At 40.6% G+C, this 22,332-nt stretch overlaps 1 protein-coding gene across 9 annotated transcripts in view; it reads left to right on the top strand.

The window, feature by feature from the left end:
* Positions 1–21,997, top strand: part of LOC109853506 (transcription factor 12) — a 71,082-nt gene extending 49,085 nt beyond the window's left edge. For 2 of the 9 annotated variants that reach the window (XM_020425711.1, XM_020425710.1), the window contains exons 2-12: positions 8,183–8,264; positions 10,659–10,795; positions 13,303–13,587; positions 13,824–13,982; positions 15,534–15,677; positions 15,771–15,888; positions 17,211–17,349; positions 17,628–17,717; positions 19,780–19,925; positions 20,022–20,176; positions 20,270–21,997. In XM_020425711.1, coding sequence (XP_020281300.1) covers positions 8,183–8,264; positions 10,659–10,795; positions 13,303–13,587; positions 13,824–13,982; positions 15,534–15,677; positions 15,771–15,888; positions 17,211–17,349; positions 17,628–17,717; positions 19,780–19,925; positions 20,022–20,176; positions 20,270–20,314 — 1,500 coding nt within the window. In that variant the 3' untranslated portion in view covers positions 20,315–21,997. Of the gene's footprint in view, positions 1–8,182; positions 8,265–10,658; positions 10,796–13,302; positions 13,588–13,823; positions 13,983–14,837; positions 14,898–15,524; positions 15,678–15,770; positions 15,889–17,195; positions 17,350–17,627; positions 17,718–19,103; positions 19,194–19,779; positions 19,926–20,021; positions 20,177–20,269 lie in introns of all 9 variants that reach the window. The other 7 variants (XM_020425705.1, XM_020425707.1, XM_020425708.1 and 4 more) reach the window with 7 other exon arrangements.
* Positions 21,998–22,332: the final 335 nt, after the last annotated feature.

Here is a 22,332-nt window from a genome sequence, read left to right as displayed (position 1 = left end):
CCTTGTACACAGAGACGACGAGTTCTTTGTGTCTCCTAAATTTGTAACACACATCTGTCGCCAGATGTCATTGAGGATAGTGGGTATTAATAGTTAATAATTGCGTTTTTCTTTAATACCTTTGCGGATATAGGATTCGCGGTAATTGTTATCGCCACTTTTGCACGACTCTGTGAACCAAAACAAGACTGTGTAATTAAGAACTCTATACTCTCGCGCGTATCTTTCCACTGACGAACTCTAACGAAGTTTCATATTTTTTTTGTCGGCTCAGTAGCGTTCAATATCGTTGATAAAGCAATGTCAATATTTGCGCGATTAAAAGTGTCTTGTGACTCGAAGAGAATATCGTTTCGTGATGAATCTTTCTTTCGAAATTCGGTAATGTATATAAAAATGCATTTGCAATAAATTTGTAAATCAACGAAAAAAAAAAACACGCGTCTCTCGCCGACGTAAATAGCTCATTAAAAAACACTATCACGTAACGCGTATCAGCCGGCTAATTGTTCATTATGCAGTCGTTTGTGTTCACTCTCTCTTTCTCGTTCTTTCTCTCTCTCTCTCTCTTTCTCGATGCGTCGGGGACACATCTAATAAATAATGTAAACCGTCGCGGATCTCTGGTCTCTTTTCACGTGCTGTCTCGTAGAGGAGGAGGAAGAGGCATCCATACGGAATTACATATGCACACCTGCCTTGTGGTGTTATAACGTTGTAAACTGACGTGCGCACCTCCTTACGATCGGTGTAACGTTTGTTGCGGAGGCGGGTCCTCCCGTCCCGTGTAAATGGCCGTAAGCTCCTTAACGTCAGGTTTCCGTGGGTGGATACCGTTGATAATTAACAATTAGTGATCGCCAATTAAAACAAAGCTCGTTCGAACGGTTACGCGACGATGATCGTTCTCGAAAGCGATCTATACATCTTTCGGAAGTGACTTATATTGTGCGTATCATATGTTGTTCGAAATGTCAAACAGAAATTTACAAAAGGTTCGTACGAAAAGAATTTCGGAATTGTCGCACGTTTTTAATTATTTTATCATTTATATATGAAATGACACATTTTTTTCTCGAGTTTTATGTCTCGAAATTATTCCATTTCTTTCGTTCTTTTTGAAAACACTTTGTTGCGACAACTCGTGCGTGAGAACGATATCAGAATCGTTTCTTAATTCGTGTATTTTTGATTCCGATTGGAACTTCTTGATCACATTTATCCTGTTTGCACAATTGGCGGTTGATGACGACGCGCGGCAGCAATCGTTTCTTTTTTTGGCGTCGAATTTTGAAGTCGAGAAAAAAAACGAACGACGTTATATCTGCACGAAGCTGGATGCTTTGTCTCGAAGAGAGAGATATTCGGGACAGCTCAGCGAAAATTACACGCGACTGCGCGTTTAGTCATCCGGCGATTATGGCGTGCCGAAGTGCGTAGCACATAAAAATATCCTCCCGCAAAAACCATAGGCCGGACTTTTAGCGCAACCTCGTGAAGAGAGCAAGAGAGAGAGAGAGAGAGAGAGAAAGAGAGAGAGAAAACATCTAGAGGATGATCTTCTTAACGTTGGTCCGCGCGAATATAAATCGTCGCAAAGGTCTCGGAGGAATAACATCGCGCCGCGATTTACGAGATGTATAATCGCTCCCGTTGAAAAAAAAAAAAAAAGAAGACAAGAATAGGTACATTCCAGCGAATAGAGAATTATAGCTGATGGAGCGAGACTTCGACGCGCGAAACTTCACTGCGGATCATCGCGCGATACTCTCTTGTATCGTCTCTCTCTCTCGTCGGTCAAATAAATACGAAGTCTTTTTAATTACCGCGACGTCAGCACAACATCCGATTGGATGACGGATGAAATAACGTCCACTAAACGAATCTCGAATATTGCTGTGACTGCTCCGTCTCTCCCGGTCCACGCCCTCGGTGGTCGGCGATATTTTAATGCTCGCGGTGATACGATAAGTGCTATTCCGTGAAATCGGATCTCTCGATAGTTTCTCGCGCGGAGATGATGACTTGACGTAACATTGTCGCCATACATAAATATTTTATGTACGACAATGTCTGGGGACAGAAATGTGTTACCGTATCAAATATAAAACTAAAAGAAGTTTTAGTATACAATAGCGTTTTATACAAATGATGAATATGTAATCGAGCTACTTGTTATTGTTAACAGTCAACAGTGTGTTGCATATATTGTACAATTACAAGCGATGACGTTCGTTTGATTCGTTCCTTAATTATGTAAATTCGATGTCGTCGTGTACAAGTGCAAGTGTTATTTCCACTCGATCTTCCTTTCGTTCGGAAAGAAGATGTCTCGATTCTTGGCAGCCGTTGTCTCCTCGAGACAACAACGTAACCGGAAGTAGTTCTTCGTAAGTACATGCCTATTCCATCTACGGGTATTTCCTTTACGGCCGCCTGCTTCTCTCGCCATGGGAAACTATCGTCATTCCGTAGCTCACGGGGGAAGAAGGAAGGAGGATTGTAAGAGACATAAATTTACAAAAAGAGGAGAGACAGTCATTACCATAGCGTGCTAAACGGCTTTTATCGAGCCACGAAGTTCCCACATTTCTCCCTGCCCGTCTTATGAGCGCCCCTATGCGTCGTCGCGAATTAAGATTTTGCACCCAGCACGCCGCAGCGGCGCGCAAGAAGTTCAAGGGGAAGTAAACGCGCGAGCGTCATTAACCGGCGTGCATAAATATCAGACGGAATACATTTTGCGACGGTTATCGCAAATGGTCCGTTGAATCGTCGAATCGGACATGTTACACGTCCGATAAATTTGTTGTCACAAAAACCGTAAAAACAAATAAAGTAATAATGAAGAAATTTGTCTTATTCTGCTCGTCTACGTAGACACAGAATATTCTGCTTTTGCTGAATAAATAATATTTTGCACAAGACCGATTTGTAACATTGATGATAAGTATTGAATATCTAAATAATATAAAAAAAAAGAAAAAACAGTATATAGCGTAAAAAAATTTACAGAATATGACAATCTTGTATTATCGATTTATTATTGGCGACATATATTATCGATTCGTTTAGTCACCAAACGCGTTGTTGCTCGTCAAATTTCTGTTGAATTCTGAGCTGTTGTTGTTGTCTGAATTATTCTCTATTACTGATATCGCCAGAAGTAAGTGTACTTCTGCGTGACGCCGGCAATTTGTGTGGGGATTACGAACACGCGTCGCGCAACGAGTCGGTTGCACGCTCACGTGCGTTCACGCGCGTAAATATGTGTGTGTGTGTGTGTGTGTGGAAGCCGCGTGAGGCTGTCGACTGAAATTATCTTGCCGTCATCTACGACACACGAGGCCCATTATAACTGCGAAGACCGTTGCATCTATTCTCTCGCTTTTTTCTTTTATTTTTTTTTACAAATGTCCACCATTAACCCATTACGCCGACAAAAGAGAAAAAGTGGCGTGCGGCGTGGCGAAATAAACGGCTCCGCGACCGATAAGGCTTATCGATTCGCCAATTACGTTTGGATTTATTATCGCAGTGTTCGTTCTGGCGTAAAATAATAAATCGCATTTCTGCGCCACGAAAATTAGCAGCGACGTCGAGTCGATCGATCGCTGTTATCGTTCTCAGAACATTTTTTTTTTCTGCAAGAGAGACGATGAGAGATCGTGTGATAAGAGAAGACGTTATACTCCGACGCGTTGTACTAATTTAGTGATACCCTATGGGAAACACGGTATTATAACGCTCTCCACGTGAGAAGAATTCCCAGGACTCATTGGGGAAGGAGGGAAAAGAGGAAAAAATTTGTTACTTTGTTGCGAGGCACCTGGTTTCGTTTGCTCGACAGGTAGACGTCTCACCGTAGTAATTAATAAGGGGATAATCGACGATCCATTATCTCTTCGATAGTGACCCTCCGTCTTTCACATCCCTCGCCTTCTTCCTTCTTTCTCTCCCCCTCTCGCATCGTCTCGTTTCCTCGTGGTACCCTTAAACTCATTTCCGCCTACGTATATCTAACAATGATTGTACGAAAGGGCGAGTGAAATGAAGAGAAACTAATCATCGGTTTCAAAATTTGTAATGGACTTGGAAAAGAGAGAGAACCATCATTTCACTTTTAGTGTTAAATTCTTAGTTACTGTAAAAGAATGCCTCAGAAATTCGATCATTTTTTTTTTTATGTATATATTTCGCGCTTTTATGCTCCGAGGTACGGAAAACGTAACTATATCACTTTCTTTAATTATAAAGCAATGAATCACAGTGATTCAGTTTGCCGATCGCGGTCGTATAATAAAGATTAATAAACGTGAGTCAAGCTAGTGGACGTGCTGAGAATTATGGTCATGTAAAATCTTTGAGGTATACGAAGAATATATAGAAGAGAGAGAGAGAGAGAGAGAGCGCGGACGTTGACGACGCGATTGATCTAGAACGTGAGATGACTATCACGTGCTCAATTTTCCGAAGGTTTCATAACATCCGCTTCGCAAAGAGGGTGGCACGAGGCGCGCGCGCGCTCATCCTTCTGTCCTATTTCAAATCCTCGAAGGCTAATTTCCCTGACAGAGACATTTCCGTTCGGTTTGGTCCAGCGACGCGGGTCGGCGCCTTTTTCCCCTCTCTCATCCTCCCGCACGACGGGAGGTCGTAAGGCGGGCCCAAAAGGGAGAACTAAATCAATGTAGGACATTTATATTGGCTGGAAATCGCTGACTCTCAACGGTCCACCCGTGGACACCCGTCCGGACATATTAAGATTTCTGATCCGCCGCGTCCGACCGCGGCGACATTTTTATCATTGCGTGTCCCTTTCCCCTCTTCCGCGGACGAGGAAATAAAACGTGAATTATTGTCCACGCGGTGTCTCTCTTCGCCGGGCGTCCGCGCGCGCACGTGGTCCAGCTTCTGCTTCAGCTTTCCACGGACTCGGGGTTAAACTGGCCGTTATGGTTTTCGGTGAATAATTTAATGGCCCGTTTAGTGATGTCGGCTCGTGAATATCGAACGACGTCTTGCGCGCGATACGCTTAGTAAACATTTTTGTTCGATCGAATTTAGCGCGAAACTTTCGAGATGTAAAGTTATATGCATCATCTTGTCGATAATAAAACTCAGACTCCAGAAATTTGTTTAAAAATTAACCGTGTTAAACTTTTTTTTACTTTGGCTCTGAAATAAGAAAGTTACGAACTTTAAACAAATTTCCAAAAAACTTATAAAATGAAACACAAGTCACATCTAAACGTTAGAAATATATTTGTCAATTAAATATTAAAACTTTGCAAGTGCTCATTACGACCTATTAACTTTGACTCAACTCTGATGTGACCCCATTTACTACAGAAGGGAATAAACAAAGATTAAAAAAAAAGAAAAGAAAACGACACGAGGTCGGTCGTTGTCAAAGCATTGAAATTGACCGCGGGTGTCAAAGCAATTCATTTAAATTAATAGGTCCAGAGGCTGAGCGGCGTAAGCTTATCAACTGATTAGAAGCAGTTTTAACCTCTTTCTCGATCTCAAAACGTTCTTATTTTTATTGAACACATTGACATCGATAAGACCCGATGATATTTTTTTTTTTATCGCGCTGCGATTATTTTTCACTTGTATCTCTCTCCCAGATACGTGGAGCGTGTCAACTGTTTCGAAATTGATTCCAGATCAACATGCATCGAAGATAACTTTTATTTTCTTATTTTACTTTTAGAAAGCAAAAACCATATATTTATTTTATTCACAATCGAAATGATAAATGGAATACTTACGCTCATCGTCGAGCGAGTGTGTCTTTGTCATCGGCAATTTTTCCTAATTAAAACGTGTACAACCGCGATAAACGAGAAGCTTCTCGTGGCAACGCGCATCTACAAACCACGTCGACATACCAGGCAACCTTATCGCGCGTTCTCTTCCATGCGGCAGTGCGGATATCGCGAGGCGCTGCTGGGTCCGCGTCGCATCGTGCGGAATTGCGCGCGTCCGAACCATCGTCGCCACGATTGGGCCGCGTGTCGCTCCCACTTTCGGTCGCGACCGGCGCTGGTGGACGCGCGATATCGCAGCTGGCAGTCGCGCGTAGTCAGCCGCATCGTTTGGTGTCGTTTGGTTTGTGTCGCGTCGATTTTTCCACGCGTCACTCTTTTTACCGCCAACGACGACATCGTGTTTTCGCACGTGGTCCCGGGATCCAGCGCGCGCCACCATCGATCCTAACGCGAGACTCGCGACTTTCTTCCGCGCGCTTACAAACCGGAGTTGCGAAGTTTTCGTCGGCGAAGTTGTACGATTCTTTCATGGCTCCAGGAAGGCGTTAAATTTCGGCCTGGCGCCTCCCATAGTCCTCGCGTTAGCGGGCGAAGTTTATTCTTCTCTTCCTCCCTTTAACTCGCACCGACCCCGCGCACTTTTCGACGTGTTGGAAAAGCGAGACGCGCGCGCGCACGCGAGAAAGAGAGAGACAGAGAAGGGAAGCATCGCGCGGACCAAAGTTTTCGGCGCGCTGCAGGCGAATAAGGCAGCAGCAGCAGCACCGTGGAATATTTTAACATATATCACGACGAAATTGGGACGAGAGTATGGTGCGCGATAGCTGTCTCTCTCTCGTTCTTCCGCCATTCGCCGGCTTCGTCGCTTCCGCTTCGTCTTCTTTCTGTTCGCGCAATTCCTTCTCTCGTCGCTAGGATCGACGCGCTGTGCGGTGCCCTAGCATGTTGCTCTGCGTACTCAGATCCGTGTGTGACGCGTAACGACATCGTCGAGAATCTCTGCGCAAACTCCTTCGCCGCCAACATGTTTGTCTACCCCACGGACTACGGCAACTATAAAATGGTAAATTTACTGAAACTACGCGAAGTCCACCCTCTCCGATTACACATCGCCGCCAGAGCGATCGATAGTCATTTATGTCGCATGCATTATTCTTTATATTCGCACCTTTCCGCTTTGTTATTTTTTTTTTTCCATAGAAAAAGCCACGCTCGCGTTTTTATATTTCGTTTCGATATGAAAAAAAGCTTACGTAAATCTGATTATATCGATAATATTAAAAAAACACGTTTATATCTCGTTGCAATATAATTCTCAGCGTAATAACTTTATGAATTTCTTTTCCTCGTCTACGTACAAAGTTCTGCGGAGCCTTGAGGATGAGTCCCATGACGGATGAGTAATCAAAGAATATTGAATAATATCGTGTTCGCGAGATACGCAATATATACGCACATATATATATATATAACGTGATTTAGTCTTTATTTAAATGGCCGTATCGGATTAGACATCGAATTTTTATCGCGTGCAACACTGCGTGTCTTGCGTCACGTTTTGCGTATGTAAGTCTGAAAGATTTATGGTACGATCGCTAATCTTCAATTCCGGCAGCAATAATTAATTTATCATCGCCTCGCTTTCTGGCCTTCGTAAACTTGAGAATTGGAGCAATCTGCCAAGTCTACCGAGCGCAGAGTAACAATTCCGCACTGACACAAGTGATATTTTATTGACGTTTTTTTTCTTTAAAAAACGAACAAAACAGAGTTTTATGAAGAACGAGCTTGAACGTTAATCGAGTTTTCTCGATGAAGATTGACAGTATTAACTGGATCGAGGAAAGAGACGATCTAATCTTAAACTTTTATTAATGCATGCGTCGCACAAGGATACGCTCGTGTGTACATATGCGTGACGCCTTTTAACGACTCCGTGCCGATTTTCTCGCCAAACACGTTTTTCTCTCTGTCGCGTTTACGTCGCTTAGAGAGCTAATGACTGTTCTCGCTGGGATCCGCGTGGATCGGTGTCGCAATAATCGACAACGAGTCTCTCTATCGTCGTCGTAAGATGAAGAGACTGACAATACAACACACAAAGTGTCGCAAGAGCGGAGATGTAACTCCGATGTCTCCGATAGCTGGCGAATTGTCGCAATTATAGCGCAATTTTCGCGTTACGCTAGAATTAGCGAAACGCTGAAATGTACGAGTCGTTGAACGTAAAAGTTTACGACTTGCAAAACGACGTGATGCGAAGAAAAATAAACCTCGTGTTTTTTTTTGTCGCAACGCGTCAGTTTGGTACAGAATTTTATTTTATTTATTTTTTTTTTTACATTGCTCATATATATATGTACGTCTTTATTCATCAATATGTATTTTTCTGTTGTTTGTTGCAGTATGGCTCGGATGAATTCGGACAGGACTCGCCAAGATACACGTCGCCGAAAGGTGCCCTTTACGCAGATTCATACTATATCGGTAAGTGGAAAGAACGTGCGCGTGCGAGAATATAATTATTTACTATTACGCAAATAATACATTGTTGCACAAGAAAACGGTGTCAAGAGTCCTCCTTCACTTTCAATGACTTTGGTAAGAAAAAAAAAAAAAATACGATATTGTGGTGAGTTTTTCACGTACATTATACGTTGGATAAAAAGAATGGGAAAATGGAGAAGGCGCGATAACACATTTGTTATCGATTATTACTGATTTTACAAAAGTTCGATTATGAAGTAGACCATTAACTTATATCTGTTAATCGCTAACAACGATCGTGGACGTAATTAAACGGGATAGTGCGACGCTCCGGAGATTCCAGATAGATCGATCGTTATCTGGAAATCAGCGTGGGCGCGCGCGAATGCGTTCGCGCGCTTATACATGCGTGTACATACGGATATATCATTTGGAAATCGCGTAACGATCCGAATGAACGATAAAAGGGATTTTACGAGCGCACTAATATTCAACTGTTTAACGTTCGCTCGTAAAATTTGCCGCTCTGCCTCTGTCGCACGTAAAAACAATAACAATCTCGTTATTTGTTCAAGCGCAACTGCGGATCGTCGAAGTTCGTCGCTTGGATTTCGCGCAGTCGAAAAAAAAAAAAATTTCCCCGGAAAACTTCGCCGACGCGAGATATTGCCAATAAAAGCAATTTTTCCCGCGCTCGCCACCGCGAATCGCTCCACTTTATTGTCATAACGACGCTTTATTAAAACGCTCCTTGTATCTTTGTACCGTAGTTATTGTAATATAATTTTTTTTGCTGTGCAACTTTGGCTAATGGTCAATTGGTTGCGACTCAAATTGATTAACAACAGAATTCTGTCGCGCTATCGAAATAATTACCGTGCTGCGCGAATTGCACGCAAGTGATTCATTAGTTTTGTGCGGCTGCTTACTTTTAGGAGCGTGTAATTACGGTTTACGGTTTGCTTTAGTTTTACAACGGATCTTAGAAAAATAATTGTCACTTCGCAACGCAGGTGCTGCGGCAAACATTTTCACGTTCTGTGTCTTGCGGATATTTATTATAGCTAGAGGAGATGTTGTGTGTGAAATAATAATTTAATTACTTAAAAAATTGAACCACTTAGAAAAAACCAAGTAAACGTTCATATGATTTACGCGATGGTGAGTTACGTTGCTTAAAAAGTAGAAAAATAATAAAAGTTCTGAATTGACGAGAAGCAATTGACTGAGAAAGAGCGCATCGTGCGATTAAACATGCAAAATTTCAAATCAACTCGGGCAGATCCGACGCGAAATCGACGAAGTTTTTCATCGCGAGGCTTATTGTAGATCAGTTGAGAAAAGTAGCAGTTTAAGTACGCTTTCGAAATACGTGTCGGCGCGCCCGTGGCACCCGGTAGCTGACCGGAATAGCTTATAAATGGGGGAGGCCTCCGCGACGAGAGGAGGAAGAGAGAGAAAGAGAAAAAGAGAGAGAAAGCGAAAAAGTTTTATCAGACATCGAACACCGGTAGTTGGTAGGAACGCCCGAGTAGTTTGGCTTAGTTTCCGTTTTCTCGTCGAGGAGCGCCCGGTACGGGAATTATATCAAGCAAAAGTATCAAGAAATACGTTTCCCGAAGCTTATTGCTGTTGTTTTCAACTGAAATAATGGCGCGCGCCGAGGGTGCCGCGTCTATTGGCCCTAACACTAAATGTGTGTGTGTGCGCGCGCGCTGTTCCACCGCAAAACGACGCCGCGGCCTTAGAGAGACGTTAGAAAGCGCGAATTTCCGCCTTGGCGACGGTCCAGCGAAGTTGTATCATATCGGCGTACTCGTTCTCGAAATAATTACTGCGGAAGGAATGACATTGCGCTACTTGATTAGGAAGTTTGGCGCGCGCGTCGCCGTTTTCGAAGCGGAACCCGTCGTTCGCGTGTTAATCGAGCGAAATTGTACGCAAACATGTTTCGCAAATGTGTAAGACGTACCCGCGCTAACGAGTGAGAAATTCGGTTAAACGTTGCGACAATGCGTTTTAACTCGATTTGTGAACGCCCATTATCCGGGCACGTGCGCGACATTCTCCGCTCTCTGAACGCCACGTGCTGTGTACTATTTGTTGTTTCCCGCTCCAATGACGTAGAAAGTATACAGAGTCGACAGGACCCTATCGATATTCCTCACCGCAATCACATTTAATTATTGAGCTAAAAGGAATTGTTGTGCACAAGTGAGCGATTTGACGTTGGAAGATTATACACTTATAATTGTGTTGTTATTTGTTGGATTTTTTGATAATTTTTGTTTTGGATTTTTTAAATAATTTTCTTTTTATTTTTTATTACAGACTGATTATTTTCAACAATTGGCACATGATGAATCGAAACTCGATTTCTTCCTTTCGTTACAGATGGTAATACTACAGGAACCGGTCCTGGCGACCCATGGACGGGTAGTGCCGGTGGTGTTCAACCCCCCTACAGCGGCTACGCACCTCCTCACCTGGCGCAGCCTGCCTACCCTATGCACCTACCCCATGACCCCATGGTAAGTGATTTCTCTCCTCCTATCTTTCTCAAATCTACCTTTCCTTTATCCATCCCGAGTATCTTCCCACCCTACGCGGTCGGACCCGAAGAAACGATCAATCAATCACACGTGACTTCGGAGCCGCCGTCGTTTCCACGACGTGTCTACTCGAGAAACTTCGTAATAAAGACGCACACGGGAAGATATTCCTTTCCCCCGAATTCTCTTGTCGTCGAACACGCGAGTCCGACGAGGAAGTCGACAGATTAAAACCGTAAGAGAGCAACCTAATCTTGGTGCTACGGAAGATCGATGTGCTTGCGGCAAAGCAGAACGTGCGTTCTCTTCGCTCCGCAAGTTACGAGGTTTCGACGAAACCTCGAGCGCGCGTCATCGGGTAAGCGGGCAGATATTTGATCGATGATAAAAGATTGATCCGGAAATGTTTTTTCTTTTTTTTTCACAAACTTCTTCATATTGTAATTATAATCGCGCTCGTTGAATTCATCTTGAACGGGAATGTATTGTTGTCGCGTTGTGTACGTACTCGCGCGCGCGCGCACGATCGACAAGCATCGAAGATCACAGACATATATCCAAACGAATCGAGAAACTCACACTCTCCTCTCTCGGCGATTCCGAGAGAGAGAGAGAGAGAGGAAGAGACTTCTGTCCCCCGACATTCCGAGGCGCTCGATCGAAAACATCCTTTCACAAATACGCAAACTTCTTGGTGATTTATCTCATCGTTGATGGCTTTCCGCGGAACGTGATAAATTCCGATCGCGCCGTTGGGCGTCCGTGCTAAATCTCGCCGGGAGTTCGATCGTAGCTCCCGAAACGTCTCTCGAGGACGAGTTCTCGGTCGATCATTACTCTTCGACTTACCGGCAGTTGACTTTAATCCTCTTCATCAAGCGTGATGATCCGGCGGGACCAGCTGGGTTGGACTTTTCTGGACTGTCTTATTTTGGACCACCCGGTTGACAGTCCGCGCGAAGATGAGACTCGGCGATCTTCCCTTCGTCACTTCGCCATGGTTGAGAGACACTGTTGACAGTACTCCCGGAGTAACGTCAAATGACTCACTGGCGTCTATATATAGCTCCTCGGCCCTCCCGTTACTCCGTGTTTCTAGTCAAGTGCAGCCTTCGTTTGATTTACGCCGTTCATGGTTACCACGAAATCCTCTCCTCTAACGCGAGCACCTCGCGCTCTCGGTCTCTCCTGGCGGTCTCTTTCTCTTTGAGACAACGAGAAAGGGAAGAGCTCTTCGCCGCCGGTTCGTGACGTCGCGATTTGCGATGCCTTCGATCGGGGCATAACGACAAGCTGGCTGTGCGAGGAACAGCTCGGGCGTTTGTGTTAACTTTCATTTTTATATTCGATCTTTTTTTGTTCCGAAATTCAAGATATAAATATATTTGGAAGAACGCGTAAACTTCCCGCGCTCCCGCGGGACGTAAAGGCGCGACTTTTTACGATTGTAAAACAAACCGTTTTATTATCGTTCGCGTAGCTACAGCGAGATCTATCCGACCTATTTGATATGACAAGAAACGTCGTAAAGATGTTGTACGATTTAGAGCGAACGCGCCCAAGAAGGATGGAGTTTTAAAGCGAAGTAAAAGAGAGGAGAAGATTTCTTTCGGTTAACTGTGAGAGGGGCGGGGGGTTAAACATTTACGATCTTCCAGTTTAATGACCTATCTTCCGAGAACACCGTCCGCCGTCCATCGAAGAAGAATCTCCCGCTGATGTCTCTAGTTTTTCTGTATATATTCGTTGACGGCTCCGAAATGTCGGTCTTCGTCGTTGTTTGTTGTAGTATCTTTCATAAAAAAATTAAGAAAAAAAAACGTCGATTAAGGACGATGTACGTTTTACTTAGCCGATTTCTTCGCGGACGTCCCCAGACACTTTAATTTGTTGATAAATACACTAGAGCTTCGTGGCGCGCCGGCGGTGGCTTAAAATTAGACATTTACGATCGTTTTTCAGTAGGTGCAAGAGAGCCTTCTCCGCGGTTCGACGTATCCGATATCAAAGGTGGACTGGAGCGATCCATTATGACGGGAAAGACGCGTTTAAGAAATCGTACAAATCGCGTCGACTTCTCGAAATTAACCAACGCTCTTGTAACAGGAACCTTTATCGTTTGTAGCTACACGAGATAAATCAATCCCTCGGTTTCTCCAAGCCGTCGACTCGCACAGAAGATATTTCTCTCTCTGAAATCTCTACCAAATCTCTAAATCTTATCGAGTTTCTCTTACGAAGTGAAATCTACGAAAACACAAGTACGCAACTTAGCGTTAATCAAATCAAACACAATACGTTGACATCGTCGCGCACAACTTCGTGTTTTACAAATTAATTTAATTCGTTACATGTGTCAATTGTAAATTTCGCAATTACTTCGATAATTAACATCGAGGACGCGAGAGTGCATTGTATCGCTTTGTCGAAGAGAGAAGATCACCGCAAGCATCGCGCGTCGAACCATTTGCGTTTGGTGGTTACAGGCATACTCGGCGATGTCGCCAAACGGCGAATCTGCAGCGCCGATCCTGGGCTCAGCGGTGACCAGTGCGGCTTCCCTGCCGCCGATGTCGACATTCCGGGGTAGTGCCGCGGTCGCGGCGAACAGCGGCACAGGGGCGCCGTCCCCGGCATCGTTGCAATATAGCCATAGTCCTGGTGCACCGACGACCGCGCCCTCCGCGCCCAACAACGCGCCCACGACGAACCAGCAATCTACAACGGACGACACCCTTGGCAAGACTATCGCATCCGTCGTAAGCACTCGAGTATGTGTCCGCGAGACATTTCACGTGTTGACGACATTGTTTTAACAGAGATTAAAACAACGCGCGAATCGATGTAATTCTCGAATAATACAGATGCCGAGTTTAATTAAGTTTGCCAGAAGATATGTAATTTTTTAGTATTGTTTTTCACGGGATAAAAATGCTTGGATGTCTCGAGTTTAAAAATTACACGTCACGTTTGATGATCGCGTCATTGTCGCGACGTTTTTTCACAGATTTATCCCACGGACCAATCAGTATCCAGTTATAGTAGTAATCCATCTACACCTGTCAGTTCACCACCACCTTTAACCGGATCGGCACCGGGCTGGGCACCTGGAGCCGCGCCAGTGTCTCCGCATTTTACTGCGGATCCCAATCGTGGTATTCACATGGTACGTATTGAAAAGTGACTATCTGAATCTGCGCTAATTCCAAAAATATTCACAACGAAGCCCCCAGCAGAAGCCGGTCACAGGGTCTTTTCAACGTTGTTTCTTTCGACGTTTTTGCCAAATTTTTTTGTATATTTTTTTAAATATTTTTCACATATGTGAGATTGTGTTAAAACATAATTTCACAAAATATCAAAATAATGTAAAATAGAAATTTTTTTCACGGTTATCGTTGGGAATGATTCCTGAGACACACACGTGTGTATACAATTGTGTATTTTTACAATTTTTGCGTCGAGTCTTGACACTTTAGAAACACGCACAGAACAATTCACTTTTGTGTTTTTAAACGCTCGATTTTTAAATCTTTAAACCTCTTTACCGATCACGATTTTCCGACAGATTGTACTTTGCTGTATGCTACTGAGACACGCTGACATTATTATTCATGCAAAATTATTGTTTTGAATAAAACTGAACAATTCGAGTACGTAATTTATTATTATATTGAGTTTAAGTCTTGTTTATAGAAAATATGTAATTACACGTCTCCTCTAGAGAATTGCACATAATCGTGTAGCACTTAGGTTGCACAAATAGCATGATCGCGCGTTGCACCGCGAAATCAGCGTTTGTGTTTTTTTCTTCACGCAAGCGACTGTATTTTTTTCTTTTTTTAATTTCTTGTTCACGGTGCAAAAATTCTTGAGTTTATCGTCTTTCTCACCCCCACCCCCCCCCATTCATTTGACACATTTTTGTTCATTACGTCCTGTTTGTTGTGAACGTTGTGTTGACTTGGTTGTTTTTTGTTTTTTTTTTGGTTTTATTGTTGCGTTGGTGTTGTGTGTGAAGCCGGCGCCTGAACAGCAGAGGCTAGACGATGCCATCGGCTTCCTTCGCGACCATGCCGAGGTGAGGACTGCGTATTTCAGTTTATTGTTTTTTTTATTCACTCACTCTTTTTTTTTTCATCTTCTTCTAACGCATGATGTTTTACGCGACCACGTTAACAAACACAACGAGACATGTTCGATGCACACTTTTTGCTGATTACAAGTTCGTTTTGATTTCGTTACGTATGATTATATATTGTGATAAAAAGAAACGCTTTTACTGTGCACACAATATATAATCATACCTTGAATTTCTATTAACACAATCACGACTTAATAAAGTAATCAAGATATAAGATTTTTCAATTACAAAGATTAATTAACTTCTTATTCTCTTAATAATCGTGTGATTACTCTCCCCTTCGAAATCTGTTTCAATTAGCAGACAACTTGTTTTTATTGTCATAGAGAAATCTCTGACGAATGTAGAGAAAAATTTTGTTTTTTCAACTTTTCGAGTTTTTCGCCAAATATACTTTACATAATCAAGAGAATTTTTAATAAAAGTATTTAATAGAAGTATATTTTTTAATAAAAGTATAATTCTGCTGCTATAATACGTATATACTTCTGAAAATAATACATTAAGGAACACAATCATCTTGAATTACTGGCATGTGTAATCGAGTCGAATTCCGGTATTCTGTTGGCACAGGGGACACGGATGGAGGAACGATTAGACGATGCCATAAACGTTTTGAGGAATCACGCCGAGAGTCAAGTGGCTCTTCATCTCGGCCCTGTTGGTCCACACGGCGGGATATACTCGCATACCTCACCACCGCAGTTGGATCATTTGGTGAGAATTTCAACATCTCTCGAAAAATCGAACGAAGTCTTTTCTTTCACTAATATATTTACTTTTCATTGTATTTTACATAATATTTTTCAGACGAGTCCACATCCTGCGGTAACGGTAACGCAACCTCAGGGTTCCTACCCCGGTCTTACGCCTACGCCTGATACAGACGGTTCTATCAAAATTGAAAGGTTACCTGTGACGAATGCCAGTAAGTTGACCCCGAAGTGACGTTGATAAATCATTATCAGTAGTTTGCAACATAGAAAAAGCCAATTTGCGCCGATCTTGAAAGTAAATTCTTTCTTTTCAAATAATTTCTATTGTCGCGATGAAAAACGCCTGTTATAGTTTTTTTTTCTTTTTTCATAAAAATTCGATAAAACTGTTGCACCGTTCCTCGAATCGCGCCATTCTATTCTCGCATTGTCGCATCATCGAGCAATCACTTTTCCCATGAGCGCTGCGAGGAAAAAAGAAAAGGAGTTCCCAGGTGTTCTCCACAACGGACCGCGTGCTGACCGAATAAGGAAATATTAGATAAATCACACAGCGAAGTCTGTGCTGTCTGGCAGAGTCGTGCCTGCATTATTCCCGCGAGTGTGTTCACTTTTATCTCGCTTCTTCGTTTCTCTTTCCGCCTCGCCGAGTCTGTCTCTCCTCCGGCCGCTTACCATTAGAGTCATTATGCCGACGTCGGGAGAACATTTGGAATCCTTTTACTTACGAATTAGGAGATCTTCCGTTAGCTCGAAGGAATTCTTGACATTTCTGCGAATTTTCGATGAAAATAGTTTAAATACTTTATATACTATGCATATTAAATCGTACTTCAAAGAATAATTTCACAAGAGAGAAGTAAATATTTCGAATTTCTTTTTAACGTCACATATATTCAAATTACGCGAATATTCGTATCGTAAAAATTCCGTTTGCAGTTTACAGAGAGTTCGCTTCTGAATTTAAAATATAAAAGTGATAGCTCACTTTTTGCACACAATTGTGCATCCGGCGAGTTTCGGCACTCTTATAAAGAGACACTCGGTGGTGTACGTGAGTTATTCCCGCAAAACTCGTCGAATTGTCAGGCGACGGAGCGTTTAAGGAGATCGGTTGAATCAGAGGTTGTGCGAAATCCCGCAAAGTGCGCTTCCTGCTCCTAATTGGACGCTTTTCACGGTTTCGTGACTAAACCTTCTCTTTAAAAGCTCGGAGGATAATCGAAGATCGTGATCGCCGTCTTTGGCGAAGGTCGGTCGCACTTATTCTTTCTTCGTTTCCGGGTGAGTTTGTTCGTTTTTTCCCTCAGTTTCATCAAATACTTCGCGACAATCGTTTGAATATGAAGCGTTATACGTGCTTTTAATTTAGTGATACGCTAATTGAATGGCGAAGCCGATTCTACAGCAAGAAATAAAAAAAAAAAGTTGAATTTTGTATTCGGCTCTTTCTGTCTTGCAAATTATTTACTAATACAACTGTTGCGTTTTTTATTACGACAGTATTAATAATAAACAGAATACATCCCCTTAGAAAAGAGGAAAGATCCGCCCGACAGTAGTGGAGGCGAGACGAAGCCTTCGAGCAGCGAACTCGCAGCAGCTGGAGTAATTGGAGCCGCTACTGTGAATTCGACGTCACAGGGAAAAGGAACGAAAAGATCGCGTCGATAGTAAGTATCTGATAAAATTTTTTAAACTAATAACAATATTAATTCAATTATCTTTCGTGAACTACATGTATCAAGGAACGGTGATAAAAATATAAAAAAAAAAGAGCGATTGGTTTTGTATTTCGATGCATAAAACTTGTATGTGAGAAACGCTCGATATTTTTACTCTGAGAGTTTTTTTTTAAAAAAAAAGCGAGAAAATTAACTTAGAAATGCTGATATTTGACACTCGGAAAAAACCTATCTTCGAACTAACTTGCTTTGTCTTTAAACAACTGTTGTTCGAGCGCTGATGAAGACTGCGACGATCCCGGCACCAAAGCGGTGCGCGAGAAAGAACGTCGCCAGGCCAACAACGTGCGTGAAAGGTTAGTGAACACACGCAGTACGCACTTTGTTGCATCTTGATACAACAAACAATTCCTTTAATATCCCGTTCTTCTCGTTGCATAATATTTCTTCCCTCCCTCTCCGATATATATTGTCATACTTACGACGTAAGTGATATATATATATATATATATATGAAATCCCAGCTGCACACATTCTTGGGGAAAGTTTCTCCGACACTTATAGTCGTATGCATGCCTTTTTGAACGAGGTGCTATATGTGACGAGCAATAAAAACACGAGATACATCAAGATCGTGAACGATCGAATAGTAATAACGATATGTGGCATGTTTACGGCTTTGTCGTACAAGATCAAATATCCCGCAGTTCGAATCCACATCCTTTCCTCACATCCTCTCTTGCATTTCGTTGCACTGTATAAGGCCCGTATTCAGGCGCGAAAATTAAAATGTTTCTGGTTAAGGACAGAAGTGAGACGAGATGAAGATGAAATGTTGACAGCTCTCTCGTGCGTGCCTATAAATCAGTCTCATTTTAATTTAGCTGCGATTCGGTCCCTAAACATGCTATTTTGTTTAGAGAGTTCTGCACTTCTTCTGCATCACTAAACGTTGCATCATCAAATCGCTCAGTTTAGATTTTTTTCAGATTTGCATTTTTTTTTTTTTTTTACTGTACTTTTTATCTATAATGAATTTGAGATTAAAAACAAAACATGTCATATTATTTCTAGATGAATGAATCACTTTGTTCACACGTATATATGTATGTATTATGGATTTAAATTATGTGACTGTTATATTTTTGAAGTAAAAAAATTATGAACTGTTACTTACGTTTGTTTATATCTCTTGATAATGTCTAGCTTGATTTATATATATATGTTTATAAATTTTTGTGCTACCTTTAGTTTCTTTTTTATTTTATTGTCATTTTTTCTGAAATTCTTTAACACTTTGGCAGTTATAGATGTCATCTGCATTCTGGAATTTTCTAGGTAACAGCATCAAAATAGAGGAATCTGCATTTTTCGATCAACGTCTGACGCGATTTATTAATTGTTTATTGTTCTGTGCAAAGAATACGGGCCTTTGAATTTGTAACCTACTTACTACATCCACAACTTCAAAATTATGAGACCAGTTGCGTGTGTTCATTATCATATCGCTTATGTATGTGTTGCAACAAAAAAATACACGAAATACGCTCGAACAACAAACAAATATATATGTATTTAATCATCAAATACTTAAATATCAGCAAGTCAAACAATTTAAGGCTTGTGCGCGTGTGTCATTAGAAGCCAGTAATTCGATCTCTGTTAGGTATAATTTAAGTAATTTAGACTAAAATAAGTGACATAAGTCAGGTGATTAATTGCGTATTGTTATTGCGCAACTGTTGTTCGAGCGCTGAGGACGAGGATGACGATCCCGATATGAAGGCACAAAGGGAAAAAGAGAGGCGGCAAGCAAATAACGCTAGGGAAAGGTAAGATCAATGATCTTGAGCGAACATAAACAAAAAAACAGTTAATTTTAATTTATTCGCAATAACATGTTTTGCGAGAAAATTCTGGTCAACAATACCAGCGGCCCGTATTCTATGTATATGTGACAACAATACAAAAATATTTTAAATGAAAAAAAGTATTTTTGAAGAAAAATAATGACATGTTTCTTTGTATATATTATACTTTAAAAAAGCGCGATGTAGTTTTGATGCATATATAGACAATCGTTTCTTATAGCATGTTTATACAAGTGCAATTTCAACAAAAAGTAGCAAAAATATTTTGTGATAAGTACATGTATATTTCTTGTATGTTACACAATTCACTTCCTGCTGTATTAATTTCTATTGCAAAAATATATTGAAAATATTCCTTGAAAATCCTAATGCACTATGTGTGAATGTGTGAGTGTAAAAAATGTAATATATTAAGAAATCGCTTGTAAATTACTTAATTGAATTTATTACATTCTCTTTAACGTTGAAGTTGGAAAAACATTTCTTGGTCTATTAATAAAACAATTGATATATTTAAATACACTTTATTTGATCTCTTATCATATAGGATACGTATCAGGGACATAAACGAGGCTTTAAAAGAACTTGGTAGAATGTGTATGACACATCTAAAAACGGACAAACCTCAAACAAAACTCGGTATTCTCAACATGGCTGTTGAAGTTATAATGACACTTGAACAGCAAGTCAGAGGTATGTATTATTTTATAAAATCATCCATTGCATATATATATAATTTCACAGCATATTAACCTATTAATGTGTTATTCTTTGTTTTTGTTTTTTCAGAGCGGAATCTTAACCCGAAGGCTGCGTGCTTAAAAAGAAGGGAAGAAGAAAAAGCCGAGGATGGTCCTAAGTTACCAGGTCATCTTGCGGCGCACATAGCACATCCACATTCTCATCCACACGCACACTCTCAACCGCCCTTCCCTACATTACCTGTAAGACTTCGTTAACATCAGTAAAATTGGCACGGATGTTAGGCATGTTGCGTGAAACGATCAACTAAACTTTTTTTTTACTTTTTGTTTCAGGGTCCACAACCTTCCCTTCAGCACAATCCACCGCAACCGCAGTAGCAGCGGCTCAGTGGTGGTATCATTCTGTGTTAAGGGGTAGATTCGTCTTAAAATATCGATAAAATTTACGAAATGTGACTTGCATACCAATTATAGGAAGTTTTTCTGCTTTTCTAAATGGGAATGTGTGCAAAAAATTGTGGATATTGCACGGTGCGTCGAGGAGTTAGCAAAAAGAAGAGACGATAAAGAACCTTTAATCCGATTATTGTTTTTAATATCGTGTTTATTACTTAATATATTTGTATAATAATTATTATTTATATATCATACAGAACGCGCCTGTAGATCATATTTTGAAATCACGATCTATGTATTAGTTTTAACGGATACGCAGTATTGTATCAGGAGAAGCGGCACACGGAATAACCATAATTTTTTTGCAAATTTTCTACAATATGTAGGTAACATGGAAGAAAATTATATATGCTCACGTAAGCATATATATATATATACGTATACATATATATATATATATGTATGTATGCAGGTAGTTTTAAGAAGCATCTACCCCCTCAAGGCGGCTTCAAATTATTTTTATAAATAGCGAAAAGAAAAAAAACAAAGGAATATGGTTCCTCTCTTTCGAGATATATAACGTGTAGTACGATCGAGGTTTTATTAACGGTCGAACTTCGCTGCTGACTCATGTTAAATTGCCCACTTTTGTGTATACACTACTGACACGTTGCGTTTACGTTATAGTACGCAATAGCTAGAAAGAGAAGCTCGAGTTGGCGAGAAACAGAGTCACTGACTAAAGATGAAGATAAAGGCAGCATATTTCCAACATCGATCTAGCGTTTAGATTTATCGTCTCATAAAAAAAAAATTGGCAAATTTCGATTGTTAAAACCTGCTCTTAAGACTTTACTCTTTTAAACAGAGTATGAATCGTTACTACTATATGTAAATATAATGGATTATGTCGCCTTTATGTTGATAATTAGACGCTGGCAATACTGTATATAGAAACTATTATTATTTACTAGAGAGCGTTCAGAAAGTGAATTGAAGATGCTTTGCGGTTCGTTCACGCTCGCGAGAAACACGTTTACGAGCATCCAGCGTAGGAAGAAATTCATATTCCGATATATTTGTACCTTTTCTCTCAATACAAATATAATTTTACTAGAAAAGCAACCACATTACCGATAATGAAAGTACAAATACCTAGTAATATCGATGCATTTGTCTCGTGGTGTTTACTACTACTTGGAAAAACTTGAGACATGCGACAATAAATTCTCAGAGAATTCTCTATCTGAGATAAAAATAAGAATTTTCGGAGAATTTTTTGTTTCGGAGAGATTTGGGGACTTTTTGTTGAAATTTTCTCCTGGAGATCTTACATCAAAACTTTTAAACATGACAAACTTTTAAAGCAACTGATCGAAAAGAGTGTTATATCTTCAGTATAATACTCTTTCAAAACTTTCATAGAAAAATGATTTAATTCTTTATTTTTATTGTTGTATATTTGGGAAGAGAAATAAAAAAAATGAGTAGCTATATACTCTGCCTTTAAAGTTTTATTAAATTTGAATAAAAATCCCTCGATCGGAGAATCGGTAAGAAAGTTTTTTTCCAAGATTGAATAAACATTCATAGTGTGACTTACAAAATTAAAACCTCTGTTCCAAACATAGAATATTTAAATATAAACAGCAGATTTATATACAAACGGTGTTTTTATTAAATAAATAAATATATATATATTTATATATATATATATATTGATAGAGAAGATACAGTTTTCAAATATATAATGTGTGTGTGAATTTCTTTCTACATCGCGTTATATCTACATATATTATAATACTCTGACATAAACATTCTATAAAAAGAAAAACAAAACAATTAAAATTTGCAGTAAAATATCTAAAAAGAAAGATATATTTGCATGTATTTATTTGTATTTTAACGTGATGTATTTATTTTGTTCAAATTACGTTTAAAATTTGACCATGCCATTCAAGTGCCATTTAGAATGTTTTTTCATTTTAGTATCAAGATTA

Source organism: Pseudomyrmex gracilis, unplaced genomic scaffold (assembly GCF_002006095.1).
Source record: "Pseudomyrmex gracilis isolate BER0280 unplaced genomic scaffold, ASM200609v1 scaffold_50, whole genome shotgun sequence".
Classification (NCBI taxonomy): domain Eukaryota; kingdom Metazoa; phylum Arthropoda; class Insecta; order Hymenoptera; family Formicidae; genus Pseudomyrmex; species Pseudomyrmex gracilis.
Note: the sequence above shows the minus strand (reverse complement) of the source record. Positions and strands in the feature narration are given on the sequence as shown.